This window comes from Lethenteron reissneri, chromosome 13 (genome assembly GCF_015708825.2).
Source record: "Lethenteron reissneri isolate LAM-NWPU_2019-01 chromosome 13, ASM1570882v1, whole genome shotgun sequence".
NCBI classification, from domain to species: Eukaryota; Metazoa; Chordata; class Hyperoartia; order Petromyzontiformes; family Petromyzontidae; genus Lethenteron; species Lethenteron reissneri.
In genome coordinates this window covers 5,814,907-5,837,631 of record NC_083791.1, presented here as the reverse complement: position 1 = coordinate 5,837,631, position 22,725 = coordinate 5,814,907, and the positions used below count along the sequence as shown (strand labels likewise).

The window sequence follows — 22,725 nt, the reverse complement described above, 5'->3', positions numbered from 1 at the left end:
GTTCACATGTAGTTGTGCCTAACAAATGCGTGATGGTTATTATTAACAAGATCGCATTTTTGTATCGGATAACTAACGCTCACTGCTTTTACCATCCGGTCATTCCCGAAGCGATCACAGATGCGCAGCAAATTTCGTCGAAAAGGCAAGGCCCAATGTTCTCCTTGTCGCACGGGAGTCTATATTGGGCTCAGCTCTGGTTACGTAGCGGAGTCCCTTTTCTTAAACCTGCAATAAATCACAAATTCCCAAACCGTGTGGGAAATTAATCTCAGACATAACTCTGACCTCCAGAAAATTCAGCACCCTCCTCCGTTACGTCCCTGCAGTGTGCTCACGAGAAGAAGCGTGCGTCGCCCTACGCTGTTGTTTTGTTTTAATCTTCCAAGGAACGCAGACTTCCCCAACAGGAGATGGAGTGGTGAAATCGGTTCGTGCGCAGCCGCTGGTCGGGAGTTGTTACGTCGAACGATCGTGAAGGGTGGCGGCGGATTTGGGGAGGCCTCCGTCCAGCAGTGGATTGAGCATGTCACGTTGATGGATGTGGCCAAGCGTGGCATCAGAAATAGGAACGCGAGGACCATTTTTTTCTTCTAATTTTACTCACCTCTCTGTGTGCAAACAGAAGTTGTTGTTTTTGGTGGGATGTCGCGTTGTCAGCGGTGCATGAGCACGACACTGCCCTGAAGGTAAAAATAAGTATAACCCGTAAAAACAAAGTTTTTCACTATAAATCCTTTATATGCGTGGCGGCTAGAGTCCTCTCGTCCTCTGGCTTGAGATGGCTGCCACCTATGGGTCAGATGATTCTGCCACCATTAAGCAATTGGTAATTAAATATTTTTTTTCCCTAAGAAGTGTAAAATTTTGGAAAAAAAATTTCACGAAAATTAATTGTCACGCACAACGAGTCTGTGTGCAAAATGTCAACTTGATTGGATCACGGGAAGTGGGTTAAAAAACGACCGAAAGATGTGCACGGTCGCAAGCAAGCAAGCACGCAAGCACGCAAGCACACAAGCAAGCAAGCAAGTGAACTTAATATAAAGGATTTAAACATAGGCAGTGTTACGTGCAATTGCCCTCTACTTTGCAACAGATCGTGAGGCCAGAGAGATTCAGTGAATCATAGTTGTAGACTTGCACAGTACGAATCACCACGGGGCCCTGATAGACATTTGAATTCCATGTTTCCCACAATGAACAGTCTCAAGATTGGCACGGGAACATTTACTTAATCTCGATTTGAAGTTATCGTGACTGCAGGGATCCATGCTCTTTGGTTCTTTCGGTAAAGTCACGTAGGTAGAAAATAAAATAAATAAAATCACGACGTTTCGGGCGCAACACAAGCGGATCAGCGGGGACAACCACAGCAAGAAACAACTGCTGAGGCGGGCAACAACAACAAAAACATCGTGATTTAACATTTACTTACCCATTACTGGTGTCTAAAACAGGGTGGTTTAAGAGCACATAGCTCCATGGAATTCAGTTTCTGTTGTTGTTGCTGACTCTGGGTCTATTGAGTCGGGAGAGGTGTGAGTGGGTGCATTAAAGAAGAGGGGAGCGGTGGGGTAGCGGTTAGCGCTACGCTGCGCTACGAACCCGGCGTCCCGAATTCGACTCCCGCTCACGGCCAACACCGGTGACGATTATCTAGAACCGGTCCTGGGCCTTTCCCTACGTCGACTCAGCCTCCAATGAGTACCTGGAGCGGTGTGTTAAAACATCGCCACCTGGGGAGACAAAGGCGGCCGGGCGTGGTGCTGGCCACCCACCCCCTCGTGCGCCATGCCAGACCTTCATATGTGCTCACTTCCAGCACTTGCCCCAACAGTCTGTTAAAGCTATGGGGGGGGGGACCTTTGTCTTTGCATTAAAAAAAGTCTCTCCCACTGGGGCCAATGACGTCCCAATCGTGGGTAGTGACGTCGGCGAGACGTCCTCAATGAGTTTGTCCCGAGCGGCGCCGACCCTGACGGGAGTTCCCGAGGGGCTCTGTTGTCTCTCTCTCTCTCTCTGCGGCAATTAGAAGCTTCTGCTGCTTAATGAGAGTCTCTCATCCACCTTGTACCACCACCACCACCCCGCCCGCTCCCCTCCCCTCCCCCCGCCCACCCAAGAGTGGCAGAGGCTGGAAATGAGTGCCTGACCCATAGGTTAATTTGTGGACGTGTGTGTGTGTGTCCACGTGTGTGTGTGTCCACGTGTGTGTGTGTCCACGTTTGCGTGTGTTTGTCCACGTGTGTGTGTGTGTGGGTCCACGTGTGTGTGTGTCCATGTTTGTGTGTGTGTCCACGTGTGTGTGTGTCCACGTGTGTGTTTGTCCACGTGTGTGTGTGTCCACGTGTGTGTGTGTCCACGTGTGTGTGTGTTTGTCCACGTGTGTGTGTGTGTCCACGTGTGTGTGTGTTTGTCCACGTGTGTGTTTGTCCATGCCTGTGTGTGTCCACGTGTGTGTATGTGTGGGTCCACGTGTGTGTGTGTGTCCATGTTTGTGTGTGTGTCCACGTGTGTGTGTGTCCACGTGTGTGTTTGTCCACGTGTGTGTGTGTCCACGTGTGTGTTTGTGTGTTTGTCCACGTGTGTGTGTGTCCACGTGTGTGTTTGTGTGTGTGTCCACGTTTGCGTGTGTTTGTCCACGTGTGTGTTTGTCCACGTGTGTGTTTGTGTGTATGTCCACGTTTGTGTTTGTGTGTTTGTCCACGTGTGTGTTTGTCCACGTGTGTGTTTGTGTGTATGTCCACGTTTGTGTTTGTGTGTTTGTCCACGTGTGTGTTTGTCCACGTGTGTGTTTGTCCACGTGTGTGTTTGTGTGTATGTCCACGTTTGTGTTTGTGTGTTTGTCCACGTGTGTGTTTGTCCACGTGTGTGTTTGTGTGTATGTCCACGTTTGTGTTTGTGTGTTTGTCCACGTGTGTGTTTGTCCACGTGTGTGTTTGTCCATGTTTGTGTGTGTGTGTGTCCCCACGTGTGTGTGTCCCCACGTGTGTGTGTGTAGTGTAGCGGTGAGCACGCTGAGCTACGATTCTGGCGACCCGGGTTCGATTTCCGCCCACGGTCAACGCCAGTGACGACTATATGAACCGGTTCTGGGCATCTCCCCTGGGTCTACTCAGCCTCAATTGAGTACCCGATGCGGTGTGTGAACGTTGCCACTAGGGGAGACAAAGGCGGCCGGGCGGGGTGTTGGCCACCCACCCCCCTCATGTGCGGTGCCGGATGAAGCTAGTGCGGGGCTTGTAGCATATGTTATAAAGGGGCCCTAAATAAATAAATAAACACGTAAATATTAAAACACAATTTTTTTACTTGCACAGTAGAGTAATTGTATTTTTGTATTTTCTATACAACCAGATAATACGACAAATCGCTAGCCTCCAAGCATCGCAGTCGTTCATAAAAGTTGAGGGCGGTATAGTACTCTAGTAATAGAGCAAGTGCAGAATCACTGAACCGGAATTGATAACGTGAAAGCATTTAGCGCGGGGCCCTTGAAAGTGCGGGGCCCGTAGCATATTTAGTAGCTACATATGTAATATGTAGCTACTACATATGTAGCTACTACATATGTTGTAGCTACTACATATGTTGTAGCTACTACATATGTAGCTACTTTTGCTACTAGCATAATCCGACACTGCCTCATGTGACGTGTCGGCCATCATAGGTGTTACTCGCTAACAGCACTTGCCTCAACAGTCTGGTTAATGCTACACGGGACATCTTTGTCTTTGCACAAGGCTGCTCTTGTACGAGGGAGGCAATGGGGTAAAGATGGGTGGCAGGGCAATCGTGCTGGCCACACCACCCCTTCGCGTGCCTTGTGCCGTGCCAGGCTTAATCAAAATCTTGACTTAGAGCTTTCGTGACTGCAGGAATTCATATTCTTTGGGTCTTTCGGTAAAGTCACGTAAATAGGTTAAAATAATAATTTTATAATTAAAAAATGTTTACCTATCTACGTGACTTTACCGAAAGACCCAAATAATATTAATCAGAATCTGTATTTTTACTGGGGGGAGGGGGGTGGAATCCGATGAGCTATAACGCTTCTTTTTTTACAAGATGTGCAGTAGACGTCTGTGAAACACATTCTAGCGGAGGGAGCTGGTATGAACGTTGGGTTGCTCAGTCAATGGCCAGGGTCAACGGCGGCGTGGTGTATTCCGCAAATATGCCCGACTGTGAGGGTGGGCACAAGCCGGCGTGAGTAGGTTAAACGTTGAGTTTTATAAGGGCACCACGGGGTGACCAGCCCCTCCCCACCCAGCCCCACCCCTCCCACCCCCCACCCAGCCCCACCCTCCCCACCCAGCCCCTCTCCACCCTCTCCTCCCCACCCAGCCCCTCCCCTCTCCTCCCCACCAAGCCCCTCCCCACCCTCCCCTCTCAACCCAGCCCCACCCCTCCCATTTTTGAATTCACGACGGACGGACGGACACAATAATCCCCTGTGGGCTGGTGGAACCAGGTGGTTCCTACCAGTAAAATAGGTATTCGCTCAGCTTTGTAAAGGCTATACAGGGGACCTTTGTCGCTTGCGTGCGTGCAATTGCAATGCAATCCTGGTGACCCGAGTTCAATCGCCGTCCACGGCTAACATCAGTGCCGGAACTATTCTCGGGAACTCTCTGCTCGGCTGACTGAGACTGATATACGAGTCCAGTATCCGCCTTGAGTGTGTAAACAGTATCCTCGAGGAAATTGGTGCGGTGTATAAATATCAGAACCGGAGATACAAAGGTGGTTGAGATCGTGGCTGGCCACGTAATTTCCCTCGTGTGCCCTGCTGTTCTCAATGCGTGCTTGCTATCGTCATGTTCCTGGATATAGAATATAAGGATGACAGAAAACAAATCTTTGTCATGCATGTTGGGACGGAGATAATCCCCTAGGTGATGGTGTGTGTTGTTGTTGTTGTTGGCGCGTGTCATTGAGAACTGCTGGTGGAGACAGCTGGGTGACTCAGAGATCAGAGGGCTGACCTGGCACCGCTGTGGTCCTGCGTTAGAAGCCAGGCAGGCACCCACGAACGCACCGCGTTCTCGAGTGGGGCGATGACCTTTGCACGGCCAACAATTATGACGACAATAAAAAGCACCCACCCCCCTCCCCCTTGCATTTGATTTGAGTGAATTCCAGCTCTACGAATTAAAAAAATGTTGGTTCCATTGTCACGTGACAAAACAATCTCCGGGCAGAGTGTGTAGGGAGAGTGCGGCCCCCAAGATGCTATCATCATCATGATCATCACGCTCCATGGGTAGAGGAGGCGTCCACTGCACATTTTGTCATTTGTTTCCACTTTCCCCTCTGTCTTGTGCCAATATGCTCAAGTAGTGGCACCGATCTCTTCTCATGTCGACGTTGTTGTCGTCGTAAAGCCGTTCTGTGCGAGGTCTTCCTCTTTCTGGTTCCTTCCATTTTTCCCAAACAATAACACTTTTAGTTTTCCTGTTGGTGTTACTGTGTTATTTAATTCTTTACTGTACATTTTTTACTGTGGAAAGAATATCATTTAAATATATATTTTAAAAAAAAACTCTTCCAAATCTGCTTTTCTGGCGCAAGGGGCCCTTTGTCTCATGGCATGACACCGATTGCACAATTGGAGTCCATTCGGAGGATTGCATTTGGAGAAACAAAAGTGATGGGGATAAACAGGGAGCTGCCATTGGCCATCTCATACCTGCCAAGTGACTTCGTCGTCATAGCAAACAATGGCGACGAACGATGGAAACATTCTGGAAGGTAAAGAGGTGGAACAATCCGTCGGGGGCACACAAGAGGGACGCGACTGGAAAACACAGCGAGGAAACCCAATCAACATACGTACAAATAATAATACCAACAAATGACACACACCCAAATACACGTCATACACAAGACAAAGATCCCCCCGTGTAGCCTTAACAGACTAATCGGGGCAAGTGCTGTTAGCGAACACATATGAAGGCCGGCATAGCACACAAATAGGTGGTTGGCCAGAATTGCGCCAGGTTGCCTTTGTCTCCCGAGTGGGGAAGTTTACACATTTGAGGCCGAGTCCCAGGACTTCTACCTCAAATGAGTAGCCCCAGGACCGGTTCAGATATTCGTCGGCGCGCTAACCACTACGCTACCGCTCCCCCCACACACACACACTTACACATATAAAATATATATAAATAGGTGCACTTACTCGAGCGTACATCCTGGCCACCGTCCCCCTGATGATGGCCGGTCCCAGGCTGCCGCTGCCATGGCGACGTGGATCGACGGCCTCTCACAGGTGACAACCGCTTTCATTCCGTTTGCCGCGGCGAAATGTTCCAAAACAAAACGCCCCAAGCTACGCCTGCTCCTGGGGCCGGCTTGAGGTGCGCCGCTAGTGAACGGCGTTTCAATGGGCGTTGCGTGCACCGTTCGCACATCGAAAATCTTCCGCGCCGCACGTAGTCGACCGTGCTAATCGGAGGTGCGTTTTGCGCGGTTGATTCGAGCGGTGCGTTTTTTTTACTGCCGCTGTGTTTCTCCGACAGTTGTTTGGCGATGCCGACGCGTTGGTCGCGGTGCGCAAGGCACGCGTGTAACAAAAGCTCGGCGCATTCACCGATTGCACTGCCCTACAAGGGAAACGACACATCGTAGGTGACGTTTTTGGGCAATGGGCTATGAAAAAATTAACCCGTAAAAACAAAGTTATTCACTCTAAATCCTTTATATGCGTGGCGGCTAGAGTCCTCTCGTCCTCTGGCTTGAGATGGCTGCCACCTATGGGTCAGATGATTGTCTGCCAGAATTAAGCAATTGCTAATTAAATATTTAAAACATTTTCCCTAAACAGTGTAAAATTTTGGAAATATTTTTTTCACGAAAACTAATTGTCACGCACAACGAGTATGTGTGGAAAATGTCAGTTTGATTGGATCACGGGAAGTGGGTTAAAAAACGACCGAAAGATTTGCACGGTCGTAAGCAAGCAAGCACGCAAGCACACAAGCAAGCGAACTTAATATAAAGGATTTAAAAAGGACCATTGTTAGAAACGGTGGCTGTTATATATATATCCCTTTAAGCACAGTGTCTTTTGGCGTCCGCTGGTCTAACACCGTTTGAGACGAGGCTCAAAAGAAAGCTGTCTCTGGTGTGGACCAATCAGTTTCAAGGCCAATGCATTTATTATCAGAGTATGTTTTTTGTTTGCATTCTGACCACAAGCATTGTGGTTAATGCAGGCAAGATTCCTTGAAAAAAGGTTTCAGTTTGGTGTTTTAATATCTTAACACCTGTTTTGTTGCCAGAAAAAGGGGAAAAAAACCTATTATCACAGTGTTATTGACAAATGTGTTGGGTTTTTGTGTCTTTGGAAGCTGCGACCGATGAAATATTTTAGATGGATTTGCTGTCTTGTCATCTTATGGCCACCTCGCAGCTGATTAGCGCTGGCTGAGTAGGGCCCTGTCAGTAGGGCTCAGTGAAGTGGCCCACATTGTGACGGTGGCTATCAAAGCGAAATCCGTGGAACGCATCGTCCAATGATGTCACACTTTGCTCAATCACTGGCAGCTTCTGAGATATTCACAGCGTCACACCTGTAGCCCTCCGCTGGCCCGCCAACCTCAACTTCCTAAACACCCTGCCAAACAAAACAAAATAAGAATACGTGGAATAACAGCGGGTCAAGCCTTATACGACCTCTGCCCTGCTTGCGTGATCTCTGACCCCCTCCCGCCCCTTGCCCCCCCCCCCCCCAGGTATGGCGAGCGGGAGTGAAGCAGCGGTGAGCGTGTCCAACCGCTGGCCCGCGTGGCTGACACCTGTGGTGATGGTGGTGCTGTGCCTAGCGCTGGGTGAGGACGCGCACACGAACACCCGCCTCGCTCACCGCCCACCACACTGGCGGGGAATTCAATGTCGAGGCTGCCAGGCCGACGATCGAACACTCTTCACCGATTCACTCCGGTCGCTCGCTCGGTGGCGGCCAAGGCGCCTCTAGCTTATCGCTCTTCTATCGCTCATACCGTGGTTCACATTGCCATGAATATATCTATGAATTTGAACCACCATGAAGAAGGGGCATTGTTGTTTGTTTGTTTGAGAACTGATTTTTGTGTTCTGGTTTGTTGTCCTTCCCGCCCACCTCCGATTTGCACGGTTGGCTACGTACGGTGTGAAAGAAGTTCAACGTACACACATAGATAGGAAGAACTTGAGTTTTTTTTCGGTAGAATTTTTACTCTTTGCCCGTGTATCTTTTGGTCGCATTTTCTTCTTGTTTTGTCCATGCTCCTCACTCCGTCAGCCCGAAAGGAACATCGATAGGAGCATCACCACAGCGTTTGCATACAGCTTGCCCACATTCTGAATCATCGGTTCTCTCGCACGCGATTTCGTACACGTCTCATCCCGCACGCCGCGTTCAACCACCACCACCATTGCCGCATTTCAAGCCACGTGCCTTCTTTTTCTGCTTCACCCATCCCCATCGTCTCTCTTCCCCCAAGTTCATACGACGACCCTGCTCGTGTCACTAAGCACATGTCGCCTGCTACATCTTCAATAGCGCTGCACGTTGCTGCTTGAGGGAGCGGCAGCCCAGCGAGTGCGACGGCACATTTATAGTTCACGAGAAATGCATTATCAACGCGGGCGTTTCCATTTGAGGGTGCACTGAACGCACACTCGTGTACGCCGCTGCCGCGCACGTATATTTTTTGCAACCAAAGATAATCATTGCGCGGTGGTGGAGCAGTAGCGCATCGGTCCGCACGTGTTGAAACCAGCGAGCTGAGTTAAATCCCCAGCCGCCACGGCTGACAGCGGTGCTCATGTGTGCATGCGTGTACACACGTGTGTGTTGGTGTGTGTGGGTCTGTATGTATTAATGTGTGTCTGTGTGTGGGGAGCGTTAGTGGAGTGGGTAGCGCACTGCGCTATGAACCTGGCGACCCAGGTTCGATTCATGCTCACGGTCAACACCAGTGACGATTATCTGAACCGATCCCGGGCCTCCCCTAGGTCGACTCAACCTCAAATGAGTACCTGGTGCGATGTGTAAACATCGTCACTAGGGAGACAAAGGCGGCCGGGCGTGGTGTTGGCCACCCATCCCCTCGTGTGCCGTGCCGACCTTCATAGGTGCTCGCTAACAGCACTTGCCCCTAGAGTCTGTTAAGGCTATATGGGGGATCTATGTGTGTGTGTGCGCACACGAATCTGGTTGCATTCACGGCCGCACAAGTCCTCGTTGTGGGTCGCGATCGGCACTTTCCCCAGCAGTCTATAACGAGGTGCACGGGGATGGGGGGGGGGCATCGTTGTCTTTGTTGCCTGCAGCCGTGCCGATGGCGTGCATCGAGGTGGAGATCAAGGAGAACAAGTTGACGGTGCTCAACGGGACGAACGTGACCCTCAAGTGCCGCATCATGTCCTGCTACCGCATGAAGGCCGCGGTCATCAACGTGCACTGGTTCTACGGCCTCAACTCCACGCTGAGACAGCGCGCGGTACGGCCCGGCCGGACCCCCCCCCCCCGGCCCCCCCAGCTGTACACCCACTGACAAAGCACGTGACCTCATCTGCAGGCTGGACGCCGCGGTGGTTAGGAGATGTTAACTCTCTCGCCTGGTGTGCAGGAGGTCGTGGGTTCTATCCCGACCCTTGACGCCTGCTGTATATTTTGAGTTTGCAGTGTCTCTCTCATCATCACGGTGGCTAGGAGATGTTAACTCCCTCGCCTGGTATACAGGAGGTCGTGGGTACGATCCCGATTCTGACGCCTGCTGCTGTATATTTTGAGTTTGCGTGTCTCTCTCTCCCCGTGGTCGCGTGGATTTTTCTCTCTAGGCCCTCCGTTTTTTCCCCTCCACGTTTAGAATGGGCATGCGCTTCGAGTATTTGGCTGCTATAAATTACCACGTGATGAGCCACTTTGTTGGGCTATCATTTGTGGCCAGATCGCTTCCGAGAGAGAGGTGTATAGCTCAGTGGGCCTTACCTGGTCACATAAAAAACGAGTTTGTAGGTTTAACTTGGTATCCTCCGTAACGCTGTTGTGCTGGCTCTGAGTGGAGGTTATCGTAGTGATAGGTGGGCATGCCGTGTATCGATAGAGCACTGGGAGCGCCTATCCATAGTCGTGTAATGTTCTACTCGAATGATCATACGAGTGTTCAACTTCTTTTCTCGTCGTACGTAGCTAACCGTGCTAATTGGAGGTAACACAAAAAAGGAGTTGTAAAGGAATTCGTTTTAATATAGATTTAAAAGTGCATGGCTCCAGTGGCTTCCTAATATCACAAGGAAGAGCGTTCCAGACGGCCGCAGAAGCACATCTGAAAGCGCGCTAGGCAGTGACCGTCTTTGTTCGACGGCTCGCCAAAAGCCGCTGCTGTGCGGATGACCGGAGTTCGCGTGATGCTTTATGCTCCTTGACGAAATCAGCAAGGTGCTGTGGTTCATCTGTGGCAAGCACTTCGTGTGTAATGAGCGCGACCTTGGAACGTGTTCGTTCGGCAACTTGGAAGCCAATGAAGCTCGGCGAGCACTGGATGGGCACGGTCGGATCGTGCAGCGGTGCGATGATTCCTCCTCTAATCTTAATTTTGGAGCTTTCGTGACTGCAGGAATTATTCTTTGGTTTTTTCGGTAAAGTCACGTATAAAGATAAAAATAAAAAATAAATAAAAGCATACTACGACGTTTCGATTGCAACACAAGCAATCATCATCAGGTATAAAAGAAATAGCAACAAAAATCTAACCAGAAAACTATAGACAGACATACAAGCAGACAGATATCATAAAGATACACGTATCGATACGTGTTCTCTCTCTGTGTATCTTGGTGATATCTGTCTGCTTATATGTCTGTCTATAGTTTCCTGGTTAGATTTTTGTTGCTATTTCTGTTATACCTGATGATGATTGCTTGTGTTGCAATCGAAACGTCGTAGTATGCTATTATTTAATTTATTATTTTATCTTTATACGTGACTTTACCGAAAGAACCATAGAATGATTCCTCCTCTTTCTCCCTCCTCTTCTCGACCGACGCTCCGATTTCTCGGCCGCCGTGCCCGGGGTTCCACGACGCAGCTCTTCTCCATGAAGGCGGGCAAGGCGTGGTACACGCATGCGTCGCAGTTCCACGGGCGTCTGCAGTGGACGGGCGAGATAGCGAAGGAGGACGCGTCGCTCATGCTCTACGACACGCGCTTCGAGGACTCGGGCGTCTACAACTGCACGGCCCGGCACCTCGACGACAAGCTCAAGATCGCGTCCACCCTGCTGTACCTCAACGTCGTCTCGGAGAGTATGTGTGTCTCGCTGAACCCTCCCATCCTCCCCCCCCCCCCCCGGTGAAACGTGTCCTTCCCCCGCACATCCGATTTGCACGGTTGGCTACGTACGGTTGCGAAAGAAGTTCAATATACACACCTTCGATTGGCATGGTTGTCTACGTACGGTGCGAAAAAAGTTCAACATACATACATTCACCTCCGGTTAACATGGTTGGCTACGTTTCACCAGACTCGGCAGTCGTCAGTTGCAGCTCTCACTGAATCAGCAGTTGCCTGGTTGACTGATCGGTCCGTTGGACCATGAGTTGGTCGGTTGACTAATTGGCTGACCCGGTGGTGATCATTTGGTTGCTTGGCTTATCCGTTGTTTGGTCGGTTGACTGATCCGGCAGTCGGTTGTTTGGTTGGACACGTGGGTTGGTTGGCTAACTGGTGAGATGGCTAACCGGGTAGATGATTGGGGTGAATGGTTGCTCCGTTGTTGTTGTTTGACTAATCAGTCGCTTGCTTGGTTGGAAGGACGAGTTGACTGGTCGGTCGCTTGCCTAACCGCTCGACCCCTTGTGCTGCTTTCCCGCGGCGTGCCCGCGTCCCCACCTCCCAAGTCGAGCCCAAGGACCGGAGCATCATGTTCATCGTGGGCGCCTCGGTGGGTGGACTTGCCGGCCTCCTCATCCTCATCGTCATCATCAAGAAAGTCGTCAAATTCGCCATTAGGATGCACGCCAACAAGGAGAAGTAAGGCCCCAAGGCAACGGGTCGAACTAACGTCGCCGCGACTGCGGGTGCAACCTCGCGTTGATATCGCAAAAGCGGCCGTGCCTTTTGGTTGGCGGCACGATGGACGGATATTCTCACGGCAGAGAGGGGCGTCATTGTCAAGGCGAGCCGAAAGGATTTTTGAAGGCTCGGGGGAAAGAAAATTCGAGATGAAGCCCTTGTTCTTCTTGGTTTTTCGGTAAGGTAACGTAGAAGGGAAATAATAAAATAATAAAAAATAAACAATAAAATACAATTCTCACGACGTTTCGGCCACAATGCAAGCAGCCGTCCTCAGGTGAAGAACAGGTCTGTCAGAAAGACAGTGTCTGAATACCGGGTGCACGTGACTTTTACAGTCGTGAGCACAATCTCATTCATTCAGACGCTGTCTTTCCGACAGACCTGTTCTTCACCTGAGGACGGCTGCTTACGTTGTGGCCAAAACGTCGTGAGAATTGTATTTTATTATGTTTTATTATTATTTTATTATTTCCCTTCTACGTGACTTTACCGAAAGAACCAATAAGGTGAATCCCTGCAGTCACGAAAGCTTTAAATCGAAATTGAAGCCCTTGTTGTTTTTACTGAGGCCCTCTCAAAATCTGAGGCCTAGGGCACACTCCCCCACCTGCCCCACCAGCCCCGCCACTCCCGCCCCTCCCCCCCGCCCCACTGGTAGGTCAGGGAGGAAACATTTATTGTAAACGAAATGCAGATGAGATGCTACGCCTCCGTGTGTGATGTTACTGCCCTGTATGTGGCCACCAGGAAAGACTGCTTGGTCAACTCATCCCCCCAGCATGACAACGTGGAAAACTGCATCAACAACTCCAAGGAGGAGGTCGAGAAAGCTTCGAACCCGTGATGCACTCTTCTGCGCCCCAGCCAGGTACTTCCCTTACCCCCCCCCCCTCCTCCACACCCCCGTAGCGTCTGGGGGGGCTGGAGGGAGCTGCCCCCCCCCTCTACACCTCGTAGCGTCTGGGGGAGCTGGAGGGAGCTGGGCCCCCCCCCCCCCCGCTCGATGCATAGCATCAAATAAAAAAACACATTGGCACATCTTCTTAGTTCTTTCGGTAAAGTCACGTAGAATGAAAATAATAAAATAATAAAAATAAAACATTATAAAATAATTCTCACGACGTTTCGGCCACAACGCAAGTAGCCGTCCTCAGGTGGAGAACAGGTCTGTCGAGGAGACAGAGTCTGAATGACAAGCCCCAGGCTTGGAGCGACTATTTAAGCTGGGATGGAGGGGCGAAGAGCGCCTTGACAAAATAATTTGCATATCAAGAGGAATTTAGCATATTTATGGGAAATGCAGATATGCGATTAGTACTACTTGTGAAATGCATAGGAGGTTTGGCGAGGGGTTTAAAGTCATTATGCCCGCGCATTATGCAGGATTAGCAGCATCAAAGGGAGGGGATAGGGGTAGCATTAATAAAGGGCACAATCAAGTGCTGGGCATGGCAGTCATTCCTCCTATACACGGGGTGTGAGAGCTACAGCGAACTAAAACTAAACTAAAAATATATAGTTTACCAGGTAAGGCCCGCTATTTTTCAGAAGCGACCTGGCCACAAATGGTAGCTCACCGAAGTGGCTTATCATCGTGTGGAAATGTATAGCAGCCAAAAACTCGAAATGCTTGTTGATTCTAAATGTGTGAGGGAAAAACCGGAGGTCACGGAGAAAAATCCACGCGACCATGGGGAGGTGTCAGGGTCGGGATCGAACCCACAGCCTTCTGTATACCAGGCGAGGTAGTTAACATCTCACCACCGTGGCACCCTAGAGTGTACGATAGACAAAATCAGATCGCATCGTTACTCATTGTGTTTAGCATTTTTCGTTTATTTAACGTTTAACATTGACTGTCGTGCCCACCTTCAGTTTTACATGCCCCCCCCCCTTTAAACAGGGTCACGGTAATAATTATTTTATTATGTTTTATTTTATTATTTTATTACTTCCCTTCCACGTGACTTTACCGTAAGAACCAAGAAGATGAATCCCTGCAGTCACGAAAGAAGCTTTCAATCGAGATTTAGGGTCACGGTACATGGTTGACCTCTTAGCCTGCGCAATCGCCCAGCTTCTAAGCTGATTTCGTATGTGGGTATAAGATTCGGCCGAAGGGAGTAAACTTCGGGATATGTTGCATTTGTCCAGCTTGCTGTCGAAGCCGATCTCGAGTTCAACGGTCACTCTGTTCTCTGGACGCTCCGGAAAGTAAGACGCACCCTGAACTTTGGGGCCATAATTTTTTTTGCTGTTGCTTTGCATAGGCCGTGACGTACTATATAGAGAGCCATGGCGAGAGATGGATGATTCTTCTGATTGGGTGGTGGTGTCTTTTTGTCACCTTGGCTGGTGAGGCATTTGTTGCTGCTCCCCCCCCCCCCCCCCGCGCCTGCGATTAGCACGGTTGGCTACGTACGGTGCGAAAGAAGTCCAACGCACACGCACATTGTGGAGAACCGTCTTCCAGAAGACGATGTTGAGCAACTTGTCAAAATATGTTCGACCCCTGAATGTTGACCGTGAGTGGGACATCTAACCACTACACCTCCCCCCCCCTACACACAAAGACAAAGTTCCCCTTGTAGCCTTCACTCACTTTTGGGACAAGTGCAGTTCGCGATCACACATTCAGTGGCGTACACTCCCGTAGGGGATAACACACTCATTGACACATTGGCACAGTGACACATTATACACACGCGTATACACTCACCGGCACAATTGTGCACGTAGTAACTCTACAAATGTAATTCTAGATTTGAAGCGTTCGTGACTGCAGGAATTCATATTATTTGGGTATTTCGGTAAAGTCACGTAGATAGGTCGTCGTCGCTTGCGTTGCGATCGAAACGTCGTAGTTCTTTGTTATTTTATTTCCACCCATCTACGTGACTTCACCGAAAGACCCAAAGAAGATATGTCAAAATGTGCCTTCCGGAAGAGAACTATTATCACTCCGAATTATAAGATGTAGGCCCAACTATCGATTTTATTTTGTGTAGCACACCTCACTGCAAAGCAGTCATTGAGATGTCTCATTCGTCTTCAACGACGATCACATGACACTCAATCTGTTCGTGCTGTGCAATGCATTGTGTGGTAGTCACAATGTTGTGTGATGCTTGTGTTTCCGCCGTACGTGGCTTGATGAATGCACTTTTTTGAAGCAATACACCACAGACCGTACAGTAACTCACCTACACAACTTCAAAATGCACGTAACATTTTAAGTGGCATCCATCAGTGTCATGGATAATGTGTTCCTGGTTTATTTATAATGTACACGTTATGCATAAATTGTGCACATTACCGTCACGCGCATTTAAAATTAATTCATGCATTAGGTGGCATTTGTGTGATGGGGTGCTCTTACAAAGAAAGGGGTCGCTTCATCACTCACTTCACCTTCTTCTTGGTTCTTTCGGTAAAGTCACGTAGAAGGAAAATAATAAAATAATAAAAATAAAACATAATAACATAATTCTCACGACGTTTCGGCCACAACGCAAGCAGCCGTCTTCAGGTGGAGAACAGGTCTGTCGAGAAGGCAGACTCTGCAGTCACGAAAGCTTTAAATCGAAATTTCACTTCACCTCATTAAAAGTAAGTCACCTCTAGCTCCGATGTTGGACTTAGGCAGGACCGGCCCTAGACCTTTGGGGGCCCTAAGAAAAATTTGGTTGGAGGCCCCTTTGATGTATGATTTTTTTCACCCACTAGCTAGCAGTGACTCTAGGGGGCCCTTTGCTGGCCACGGGGCCCTTTGCAATTGCAAGGGTCGCTTAGTGGCTGGGCCGGCTCTGGACTTAGGCAGTGGTTTTGTTATTCCGTTGGCAATGAATGGGACGATTGGTGGCATTGTGGGGTGAGTGAAATCTGAGTCGGTCCTGGGATCCGCCTCTTCTGCATCCTCCACTAACCAGAGGAGTGAAATATGATCAAACTGACATTGTGGGGAGGGGGGGGGGGGTGGAGACCTTCATCCAGCAGTGGATTGATAGAGGGTCGTAAGCGATGATTGTTTCATGAATTAAATTCGACAACCGAAAGCTTTGTGCTGGTACAGTACACAGTTGTAAACAGTTGGAGGCTGGCAGACCTGAAAACATTGCGTCGTGTAGGAACCAGTGGAACCCAGTTGGAGAAGTTGTATTTGCCAAAGTAAACATTAAAACCAATTGGAATCTCATTGGCCAGTAAAAAATATGCTAATTGTTTTTTTACCCTTCTATCTGGCAACAAAACTGACACCTTTTTTACAAGGAGTCATGTTTGCATAGACCACAATACCTGCAGTCATAATGCAAACAAAAAACATAACTCTGATAATGTATGCACTGTCCTTGAAGTTGATTGGTCCACACCCGAGACAGCTTTCCTTAGAGCCTAGTCTCACATGGGTTGGACCAGATGACGCCAAAAGGCGCACAACTCAAAGACAATGCACCATCAAAGTATGAGAGTTCGGGGTAAGCATTTACACCATTGGAACCTCATTTGCCAGTAAAAAAATATGAGAATTGTTTTTTTACCCTTCTATCTGGCAACAAAACTGACACATTTTTTTACTTCAAGGACAGTTATGTTTTTTGTTTGCATTATGACTGCAGGTATTGTGGTCTATGCAAACATGACTCCTTGTAAAAAAAGGTGTCAGTTTTGTTGCCAGATAGAAGGGTAAAAAAGCAATAAACATAAAAATTTGAGTTTTTATTGGAATAACAAAAAGCTTGATCCTATTGCGTAGCCCATTAAAACTAGAACTCCACCAAGCACGGACGTGAGAAATAATAAAGTAAAAAAGTGTTGAAAAGCACTGTATGTGTGCTTTTTTTTAATAAACACCGACAAACAATATGCAAAATTTAAAGGCGCGCTCTTGAGATTTTGTAAGCACAGACTTGAAGTACCAAGGCATAGCCGTGCCTGTAGGCCCGTTTCATGAATCTCTGACCCATCGTCGATACCGCTCCTGCGTTTTCTTGTCTTGAACCGCTGTTGCTGACAACACGACGCTCTCCCAGAAGGCTGTGGGTAGTGAAATATAAATAAAAAATATATTAATTTTTATATTTATTTAATTTTATGGTAGGCGGGTGCTATTTATGTTGTGGATGCTGAATTTTCACCGACACCATTAAGCGCGATCCATTCTGATTTGCTGACCGCATCGTTCAGTCGCTCTATTGATGAGCCGTGCCTTTTTTTACCCGGGCGAGTAACTCGAATACGCTCGCATCTCGTTTCACATCGCGGCTCCCACTGGGAACAAATCGTCGAGCAGAGAGAGAGAGTGGAGGAAGCACGGCAGGCAAGAGAGGAATAATTGATGAGGGCATTAGACGGAGGTTATGGATTGAGGCGTATTAAACAAATGGCAGCTTGTTTCTGCTGAAGGCGGGCAGTCTGTTGCAGAAATGTGTTCCCGAGCGTTTGACTGATAATCAAGACAGTAAGCACAAACTAGCCAGCGATGCGTACAACTGAAAATGGATTTTGTCTGAAATGCAGACAGCTCCTGTTCAAAACACGGTCGTTATGGACAGGCTGCCTACGCTCGAAACGGCAGCATCTGCGTCATCTGTGTTGCCGCACGGATCAGAGAGCTGGACCCCAAACTAAGCGGCTCGCACAGAAGTTGTCGGGGCACAGGTGTCTGAGACGGATGCTAGGAATTTCGTGGCCAGACAGGATAAGTGCTGCAGACGTCGAATAGAGAACAAGGCCGGTAAGTGTTGTCGATGTGATCAGGCGAAACAAATAACGACTGTGAAGTTGATTTCGAAGATGCTCCGTGAGTTCGGCGAGCAAAGGGAAGGCCAGACTGGGACACCGTTCGAGTAGATCTTCTTCTTCCTAGCGTTGTTCCCGCTGTGGCGCAGGGTCCGCTTTTCGGCATTGTCTTCTCCATTTGGCTCGGTCCAGGGATGCGTTGATCGTCTTCATGTCTTCCTTTATTCGATCCATCCATCGCTTCTTCGGACGTCCGCGTGGACGGCGGCCCTCTGGCTCAATACGCACAGCAGTCTTGGCCACTGATGACTCTTCACTTCGCATCACATGGCCGTACCACCGAAGCCTTGCCTCAAGCATCTTGTCCGCAATGGGGGCCACACCAAGTCGCTTCCGAGTAGATCGTGGAGGTCAAATGCGTAACTGTCAACCCATACGATTTACCCCGTATTCTTGTACAGGGAAGTTTAGTTTTTAGGTTCATACTGCGTACAGCCGTTTCAATAGGGCCAAACAATGTCTGTGTTTCTCTCTTGTGATGGGACTTTATAGGATGAACTTTGAGATGTATAAGGGCACGGGGTGACCAATAAGGTCTGACTTGGTCTGTGTTAAGGTAGGCACTGATTAGGGGTTGATAGGTATGCAAATTTTTCGATTTAAAGCTTTCGTGACTGCAGAGATTCATCTTCTTGGTTCTTTCGGTAAAGCCACGTAGAAGGAAAATAATAAAATAATAAAAATAAAACATAATAAAATAATTCTCACGACGTTTCGGCCACAACGCAAACAGCCGTCTTCAGGTAGAGAACAGGTCTGTCAAGGAGACAGAGTCTGAATGGCACGCCCCAGGCTTGGAGCGACTATTTATGCTGGGATGGAGGGGCGAAGAGCGTCTTGACAAAATAATTTGCATATCAAGAGGAATTTACGTGACTTTACCGAAAGAACCAAGAAGAGGTATGCAAATGTTTACTGTCCAGCAGCTGCGGATTCTGGCAGGGGATAGAAAGTGTCCAGAGGTGTGGTGCCATCAACGTGTTTTTGGCACGATGACATCCTGAGCATGTCGTTCTGCGTGAGCCAACAGAGATTAAATTAGAAACCCTCAACCTCAAGAGTTACAAGAGTGGAACAGATGATATGAGTCTGTAAATCCAGCACTTTGGACGTTGTGCAGATCACACAAATTCATGGCACTGCCCACCAGTGGACTCCAAAGTTGTCATCTCCCGGCTCACTAGGGTATGGCAGTACAGCAAGCGGATTGATTTCCTTCTGTACAGGATTTTGTGTGAGCCCCCCCCCCCCTCCCCCATTCTGCGTGCATTCGTTTTCTCCAGGTATTCCGGTATCCTGCCGCGTGTCTGAACACTCATTAAATGTAGTTGGACAAACGTCCCAAATATAGGGCCACAGAGCTTGGGCAATTGTTGGCCGTGCCGGTTCTGGCTGCCTTCCCGCTTGTCCGTGTGAAATCTGTTGCGTGTTAAAAATGCCGCGGTATAGTTTTTTAAAGAGTTAAAGAGCAATACTCACAACCAAATTTAGCAAATGGAATCGTTTTTCAACTTCCCGATGGGTGAACTGAGAAATATGTATTAAATTGGCACGGTGAATGGTCGTGCACAAAACAATTCATGTTGCTTGCTTGTGTCTGGTGGCGGAAGGCCTCAAATCATTATGGGGCCTCACCCAAGAAATCTATCGCGTGTGTATGTACGTTGAACTCTTTTCGCACCGTATGTAGCGAACCGTGCTAATCGCAGGTGCAGGGCGGAAGAACAACGAAGCCAACACAAAAAGCCATTCTAAAGCAACGAGTAATCAATCTGCAATGAGTTTTCAATCTCGAGATGATGAGTAAGTTGTGAATAATAAATAAATGCATACTCTTTGGTTCTTTCGGTAAAGTCACGGAGGTATAAAATAACCTCTTATAACGGCAACTCTCTCTCCCATTTCAGCAAAAAAAAAAATTTCTGTGGGTTTCCCACCTGATGATGATTGCTTGTGTTGCAATCGAAACGTCGTGATTTAATTCATTTTATTTTCTACCCACGTGACTTTACCGAAAGAACCAAAGAGTATGGATCCCTGCAGTCACGAAAACTTCAAATCTAGATAAATGCATTTTCAGCGTGCACATTTAAACGAGTGATGTGGCCGTGCCAATGATAGCCCTTCCTGTTGTTGCTGTCGCCACGAAACAGTGCAGGAGGCCTTGAAGACTGTGTCGGGGGACGGTCTACTGGTCAAGCAAAGGTCAAGCAAAGGTCAAGCGATGGCACCCAGAAGACGACCCGCGACGTCACGGCTTATACAACCAAGGAAACATTAAACAAAAAAACTTTGCATGAAGTGCTAAACTGTGTGAGATATAAAGCAATTAGTGCAATGCTGCTTCTACGCGCTTTTCGAACGGGGATCTGAGGCAAATTTTACTTGAGAAATCTCTGAAACAAATCACTCAATGCATAAAATAATTCATTGCACTTCATACATTTTCTATACGTATACTGTACATAAAATATAATTATATGACACATATATATTAGGGCTAGCTATTCTATAACGGTTCTATATTGAACTAATACTGTAATGTAAATTTAGCGGTTGACATGCACTATGAAATCTAATGTATGCTTACATGCACTGAAATCGAAAAACTGCCAAATTCTGAAAAACATACATGATTATCAATGTCATTTATATATATATACCCACACACACACACTTACATATGTGTGTGTATATATGCACATACATATACACATGCTGTATATCGTCAAATAATTCACATTTTTTTACAAACTTATCAATGCCCTCCGCAGGTTATACTCGCACTTAACCATACTTTAATATGTGGATGCTCACGTGAAAGGGAATTTTCATAACCCCCCTCCCCCATCCACACACCCACCCCGCCACTGCGTGCAATGGAATGACCCACAGAACACATTCCTGCGGAGGGAGCTGGTAGGAACGTTCGGTTGCTCGGTCAATGGCCAGGGTCAACGGCGGCGTGGTGTATTACGCAAATATGGCCGACTGTGAGGGCGGGCACAAGCCGGTGTGAGTAGGTTAAACGTTGAGTTTTATAAGGGCACCGCGGGGTGACCAGCCCCTCCCCACCCAGCCCCACCCCTTCAACCCCCCACCCAGCCCCTCCCCACCCTCCCCTCTCCACCCAGCCCCACCCCTCCCATTTTTGGATGCACGACGGACGGACGGACAGAATAATCCCCTGTGGGCTGGTGTAACCAGGAGGTTCCTACCAGTATAAACTGCCACACCTGTAGGAGCTGCAGCAGCCCGTTGTGTCGTACCTGATCTCTGCTCACACGTGGGGCGGGCCATCATGGTTTGGAGCATCCCATTTTGTCGGCCCCGGGCAGGGTGACGTTGGAGACATCGATTTGTCTCCGCGATGGCCGCAGTGGACCCGATTGATCGAGGATTTCTGTGAAGCCGTTTTCCCATTTCAAGATACAGATCCCAAAATCTCTTAGGATCCTTGGCTTAAAAGCCCTGGTTTCCTGCTTTGGGACAAAATCAAATGCGCTGGCCTTGGCCTCATTTGCTTGCACGATTTGCACAAAACAGGCCTCGTTTGTAGATTCATGTTTGCACTCAATGATGCCTATGCCCCCCCCCCCCCCAATTTTAGGACACTGTAAATGTATCGGGGACAAGGGAAAAGGTTACAAGGCCCGCGTTGTGGACGCGAGTGGAGGGCCAGGAGGTGAAGTTGAGAGACATTGGCGCTGTGGATGGGCCTCTAGCGCCTCGCCTGTTGCACTGCGCTGTTTCCTTGTCAGGAATCTTGTTTGCTGGTAACGCAATTCCGGTGATGGACAAGACTTCCAATTTGAAATTGAATCAAGTGGCGCTTTGGCAGTTTAAAAAAAAAAGCTGAAAGAAAAAAAAAACATGAAAATCATTTGATGGTTTTAACAAAAATGTTTTTACTTGAGTCAAATTGACTGCCGTGTAGACGACCTTGCGCGTTGCATGCGAATGCCCACCCGTCATCCTACCGGAGCTCAATCTCATCGGCGTCGTCGTCATCATCAGCAGCAGCAGCAGCTTTTCTTGTTTCTTAATCTTTTTACTCCACAGACCTTCAGAGCCCCGCGTGCCCCTTCTGTTGTGAGCGACGTGGAGCCTCTTGGCTCGCTTGACGGTCGAGAAACCCGCAACGCCGCACACGTACACACACACATACACGCACGTGCGCGTGTGTAATGCTCACGTACACACGCGCACGTACACGCGCGTACATACGCACGTACATACAACGCATGTACATACACGCACGCGCACGTACACACGCGTACATACGCACGTACACGCACGTACACACGCGTACATACGCACGTACACGCACGTACACACGAACGGGGCTCGGTGTGCACAATCAATGAATGCCTCGGAGTTCTCCGTTGGGGTTTTTGTGTTTGTGACATAAAATTGCTTCCGAATGAGTGGCGAGAACGGTGGGCATGACGCCGGCCGAATGATCTCGTTCAGCATCTGTATAATCCAGACTGCAATGCCCCCCATTCACCATCTAGCAACAATATGCGTCAGAACTCTGTTGTGTGTGTCTGTGTGTATACAGTATATAACCGATGTCGTTTGCTTTTTTGTCAACATCGAAATACAAAATTATCTTTGGATGCTGCATATAACAAGTATGCTGTGATATGTGTGCATACATTTGTAATTCATACTCTTTGGTTCTTTCGGTAAAGTCACGTAGGTAAAGTCACATAGGTACCTACGTGACTTTACCGAAAGAAACACAGAGTACGGATTCCTGCAGTCACGAAAGCTTCAAATCAAGATTTGTAATTCATATTTATATATATCCGTATGTTCTGTGCTACTTTGACCCTTGTTGTCCCCAC

General features: G+C 48.5%; 1 protein-coding gene across 1 annotated transcript in view; it reads left to right on the top strand.

The window, feature by feature from the left end:
• The window catches only part of LOC133342035 (myelin protein P0-like), a 37,806-nt gene extending 15,314 nt beyond the window's left edge, over positions 1-22,492 (top strand). The window contains exons 2-7 of the mRNA XM_061550919.1: positions 7,743-7,838; positions 9,325-9,494; positions 11,085-11,301; positions 11,896-12,028; positions 12,821-12,941; positions 20,026-22,492. Of these exons, the coding sequence (XP_061406903.1) occupies positions 7,745-7,838; positions 9,325-9,494; positions 11,085-11,301; positions 11,896-12,028; positions 12,821-12,917 (711 nt within the window). The 5' untranslated portion in view covers positions 7,743-7,744 and the 3' untranslated portion in view covers positions 12,918-12,941; positions 20,026-22,492. The remainder of the gene's footprint in view (positions 1-7,742; positions 7,839-9,324; positions 9,495-11,084; positions 11,302-11,895; positions 12,029-12,820; positions 12,942-20,025) is intronic.
• The last annotated feature ends 233 nt before the right edge of the window (positions 22,493-22,725 follow it).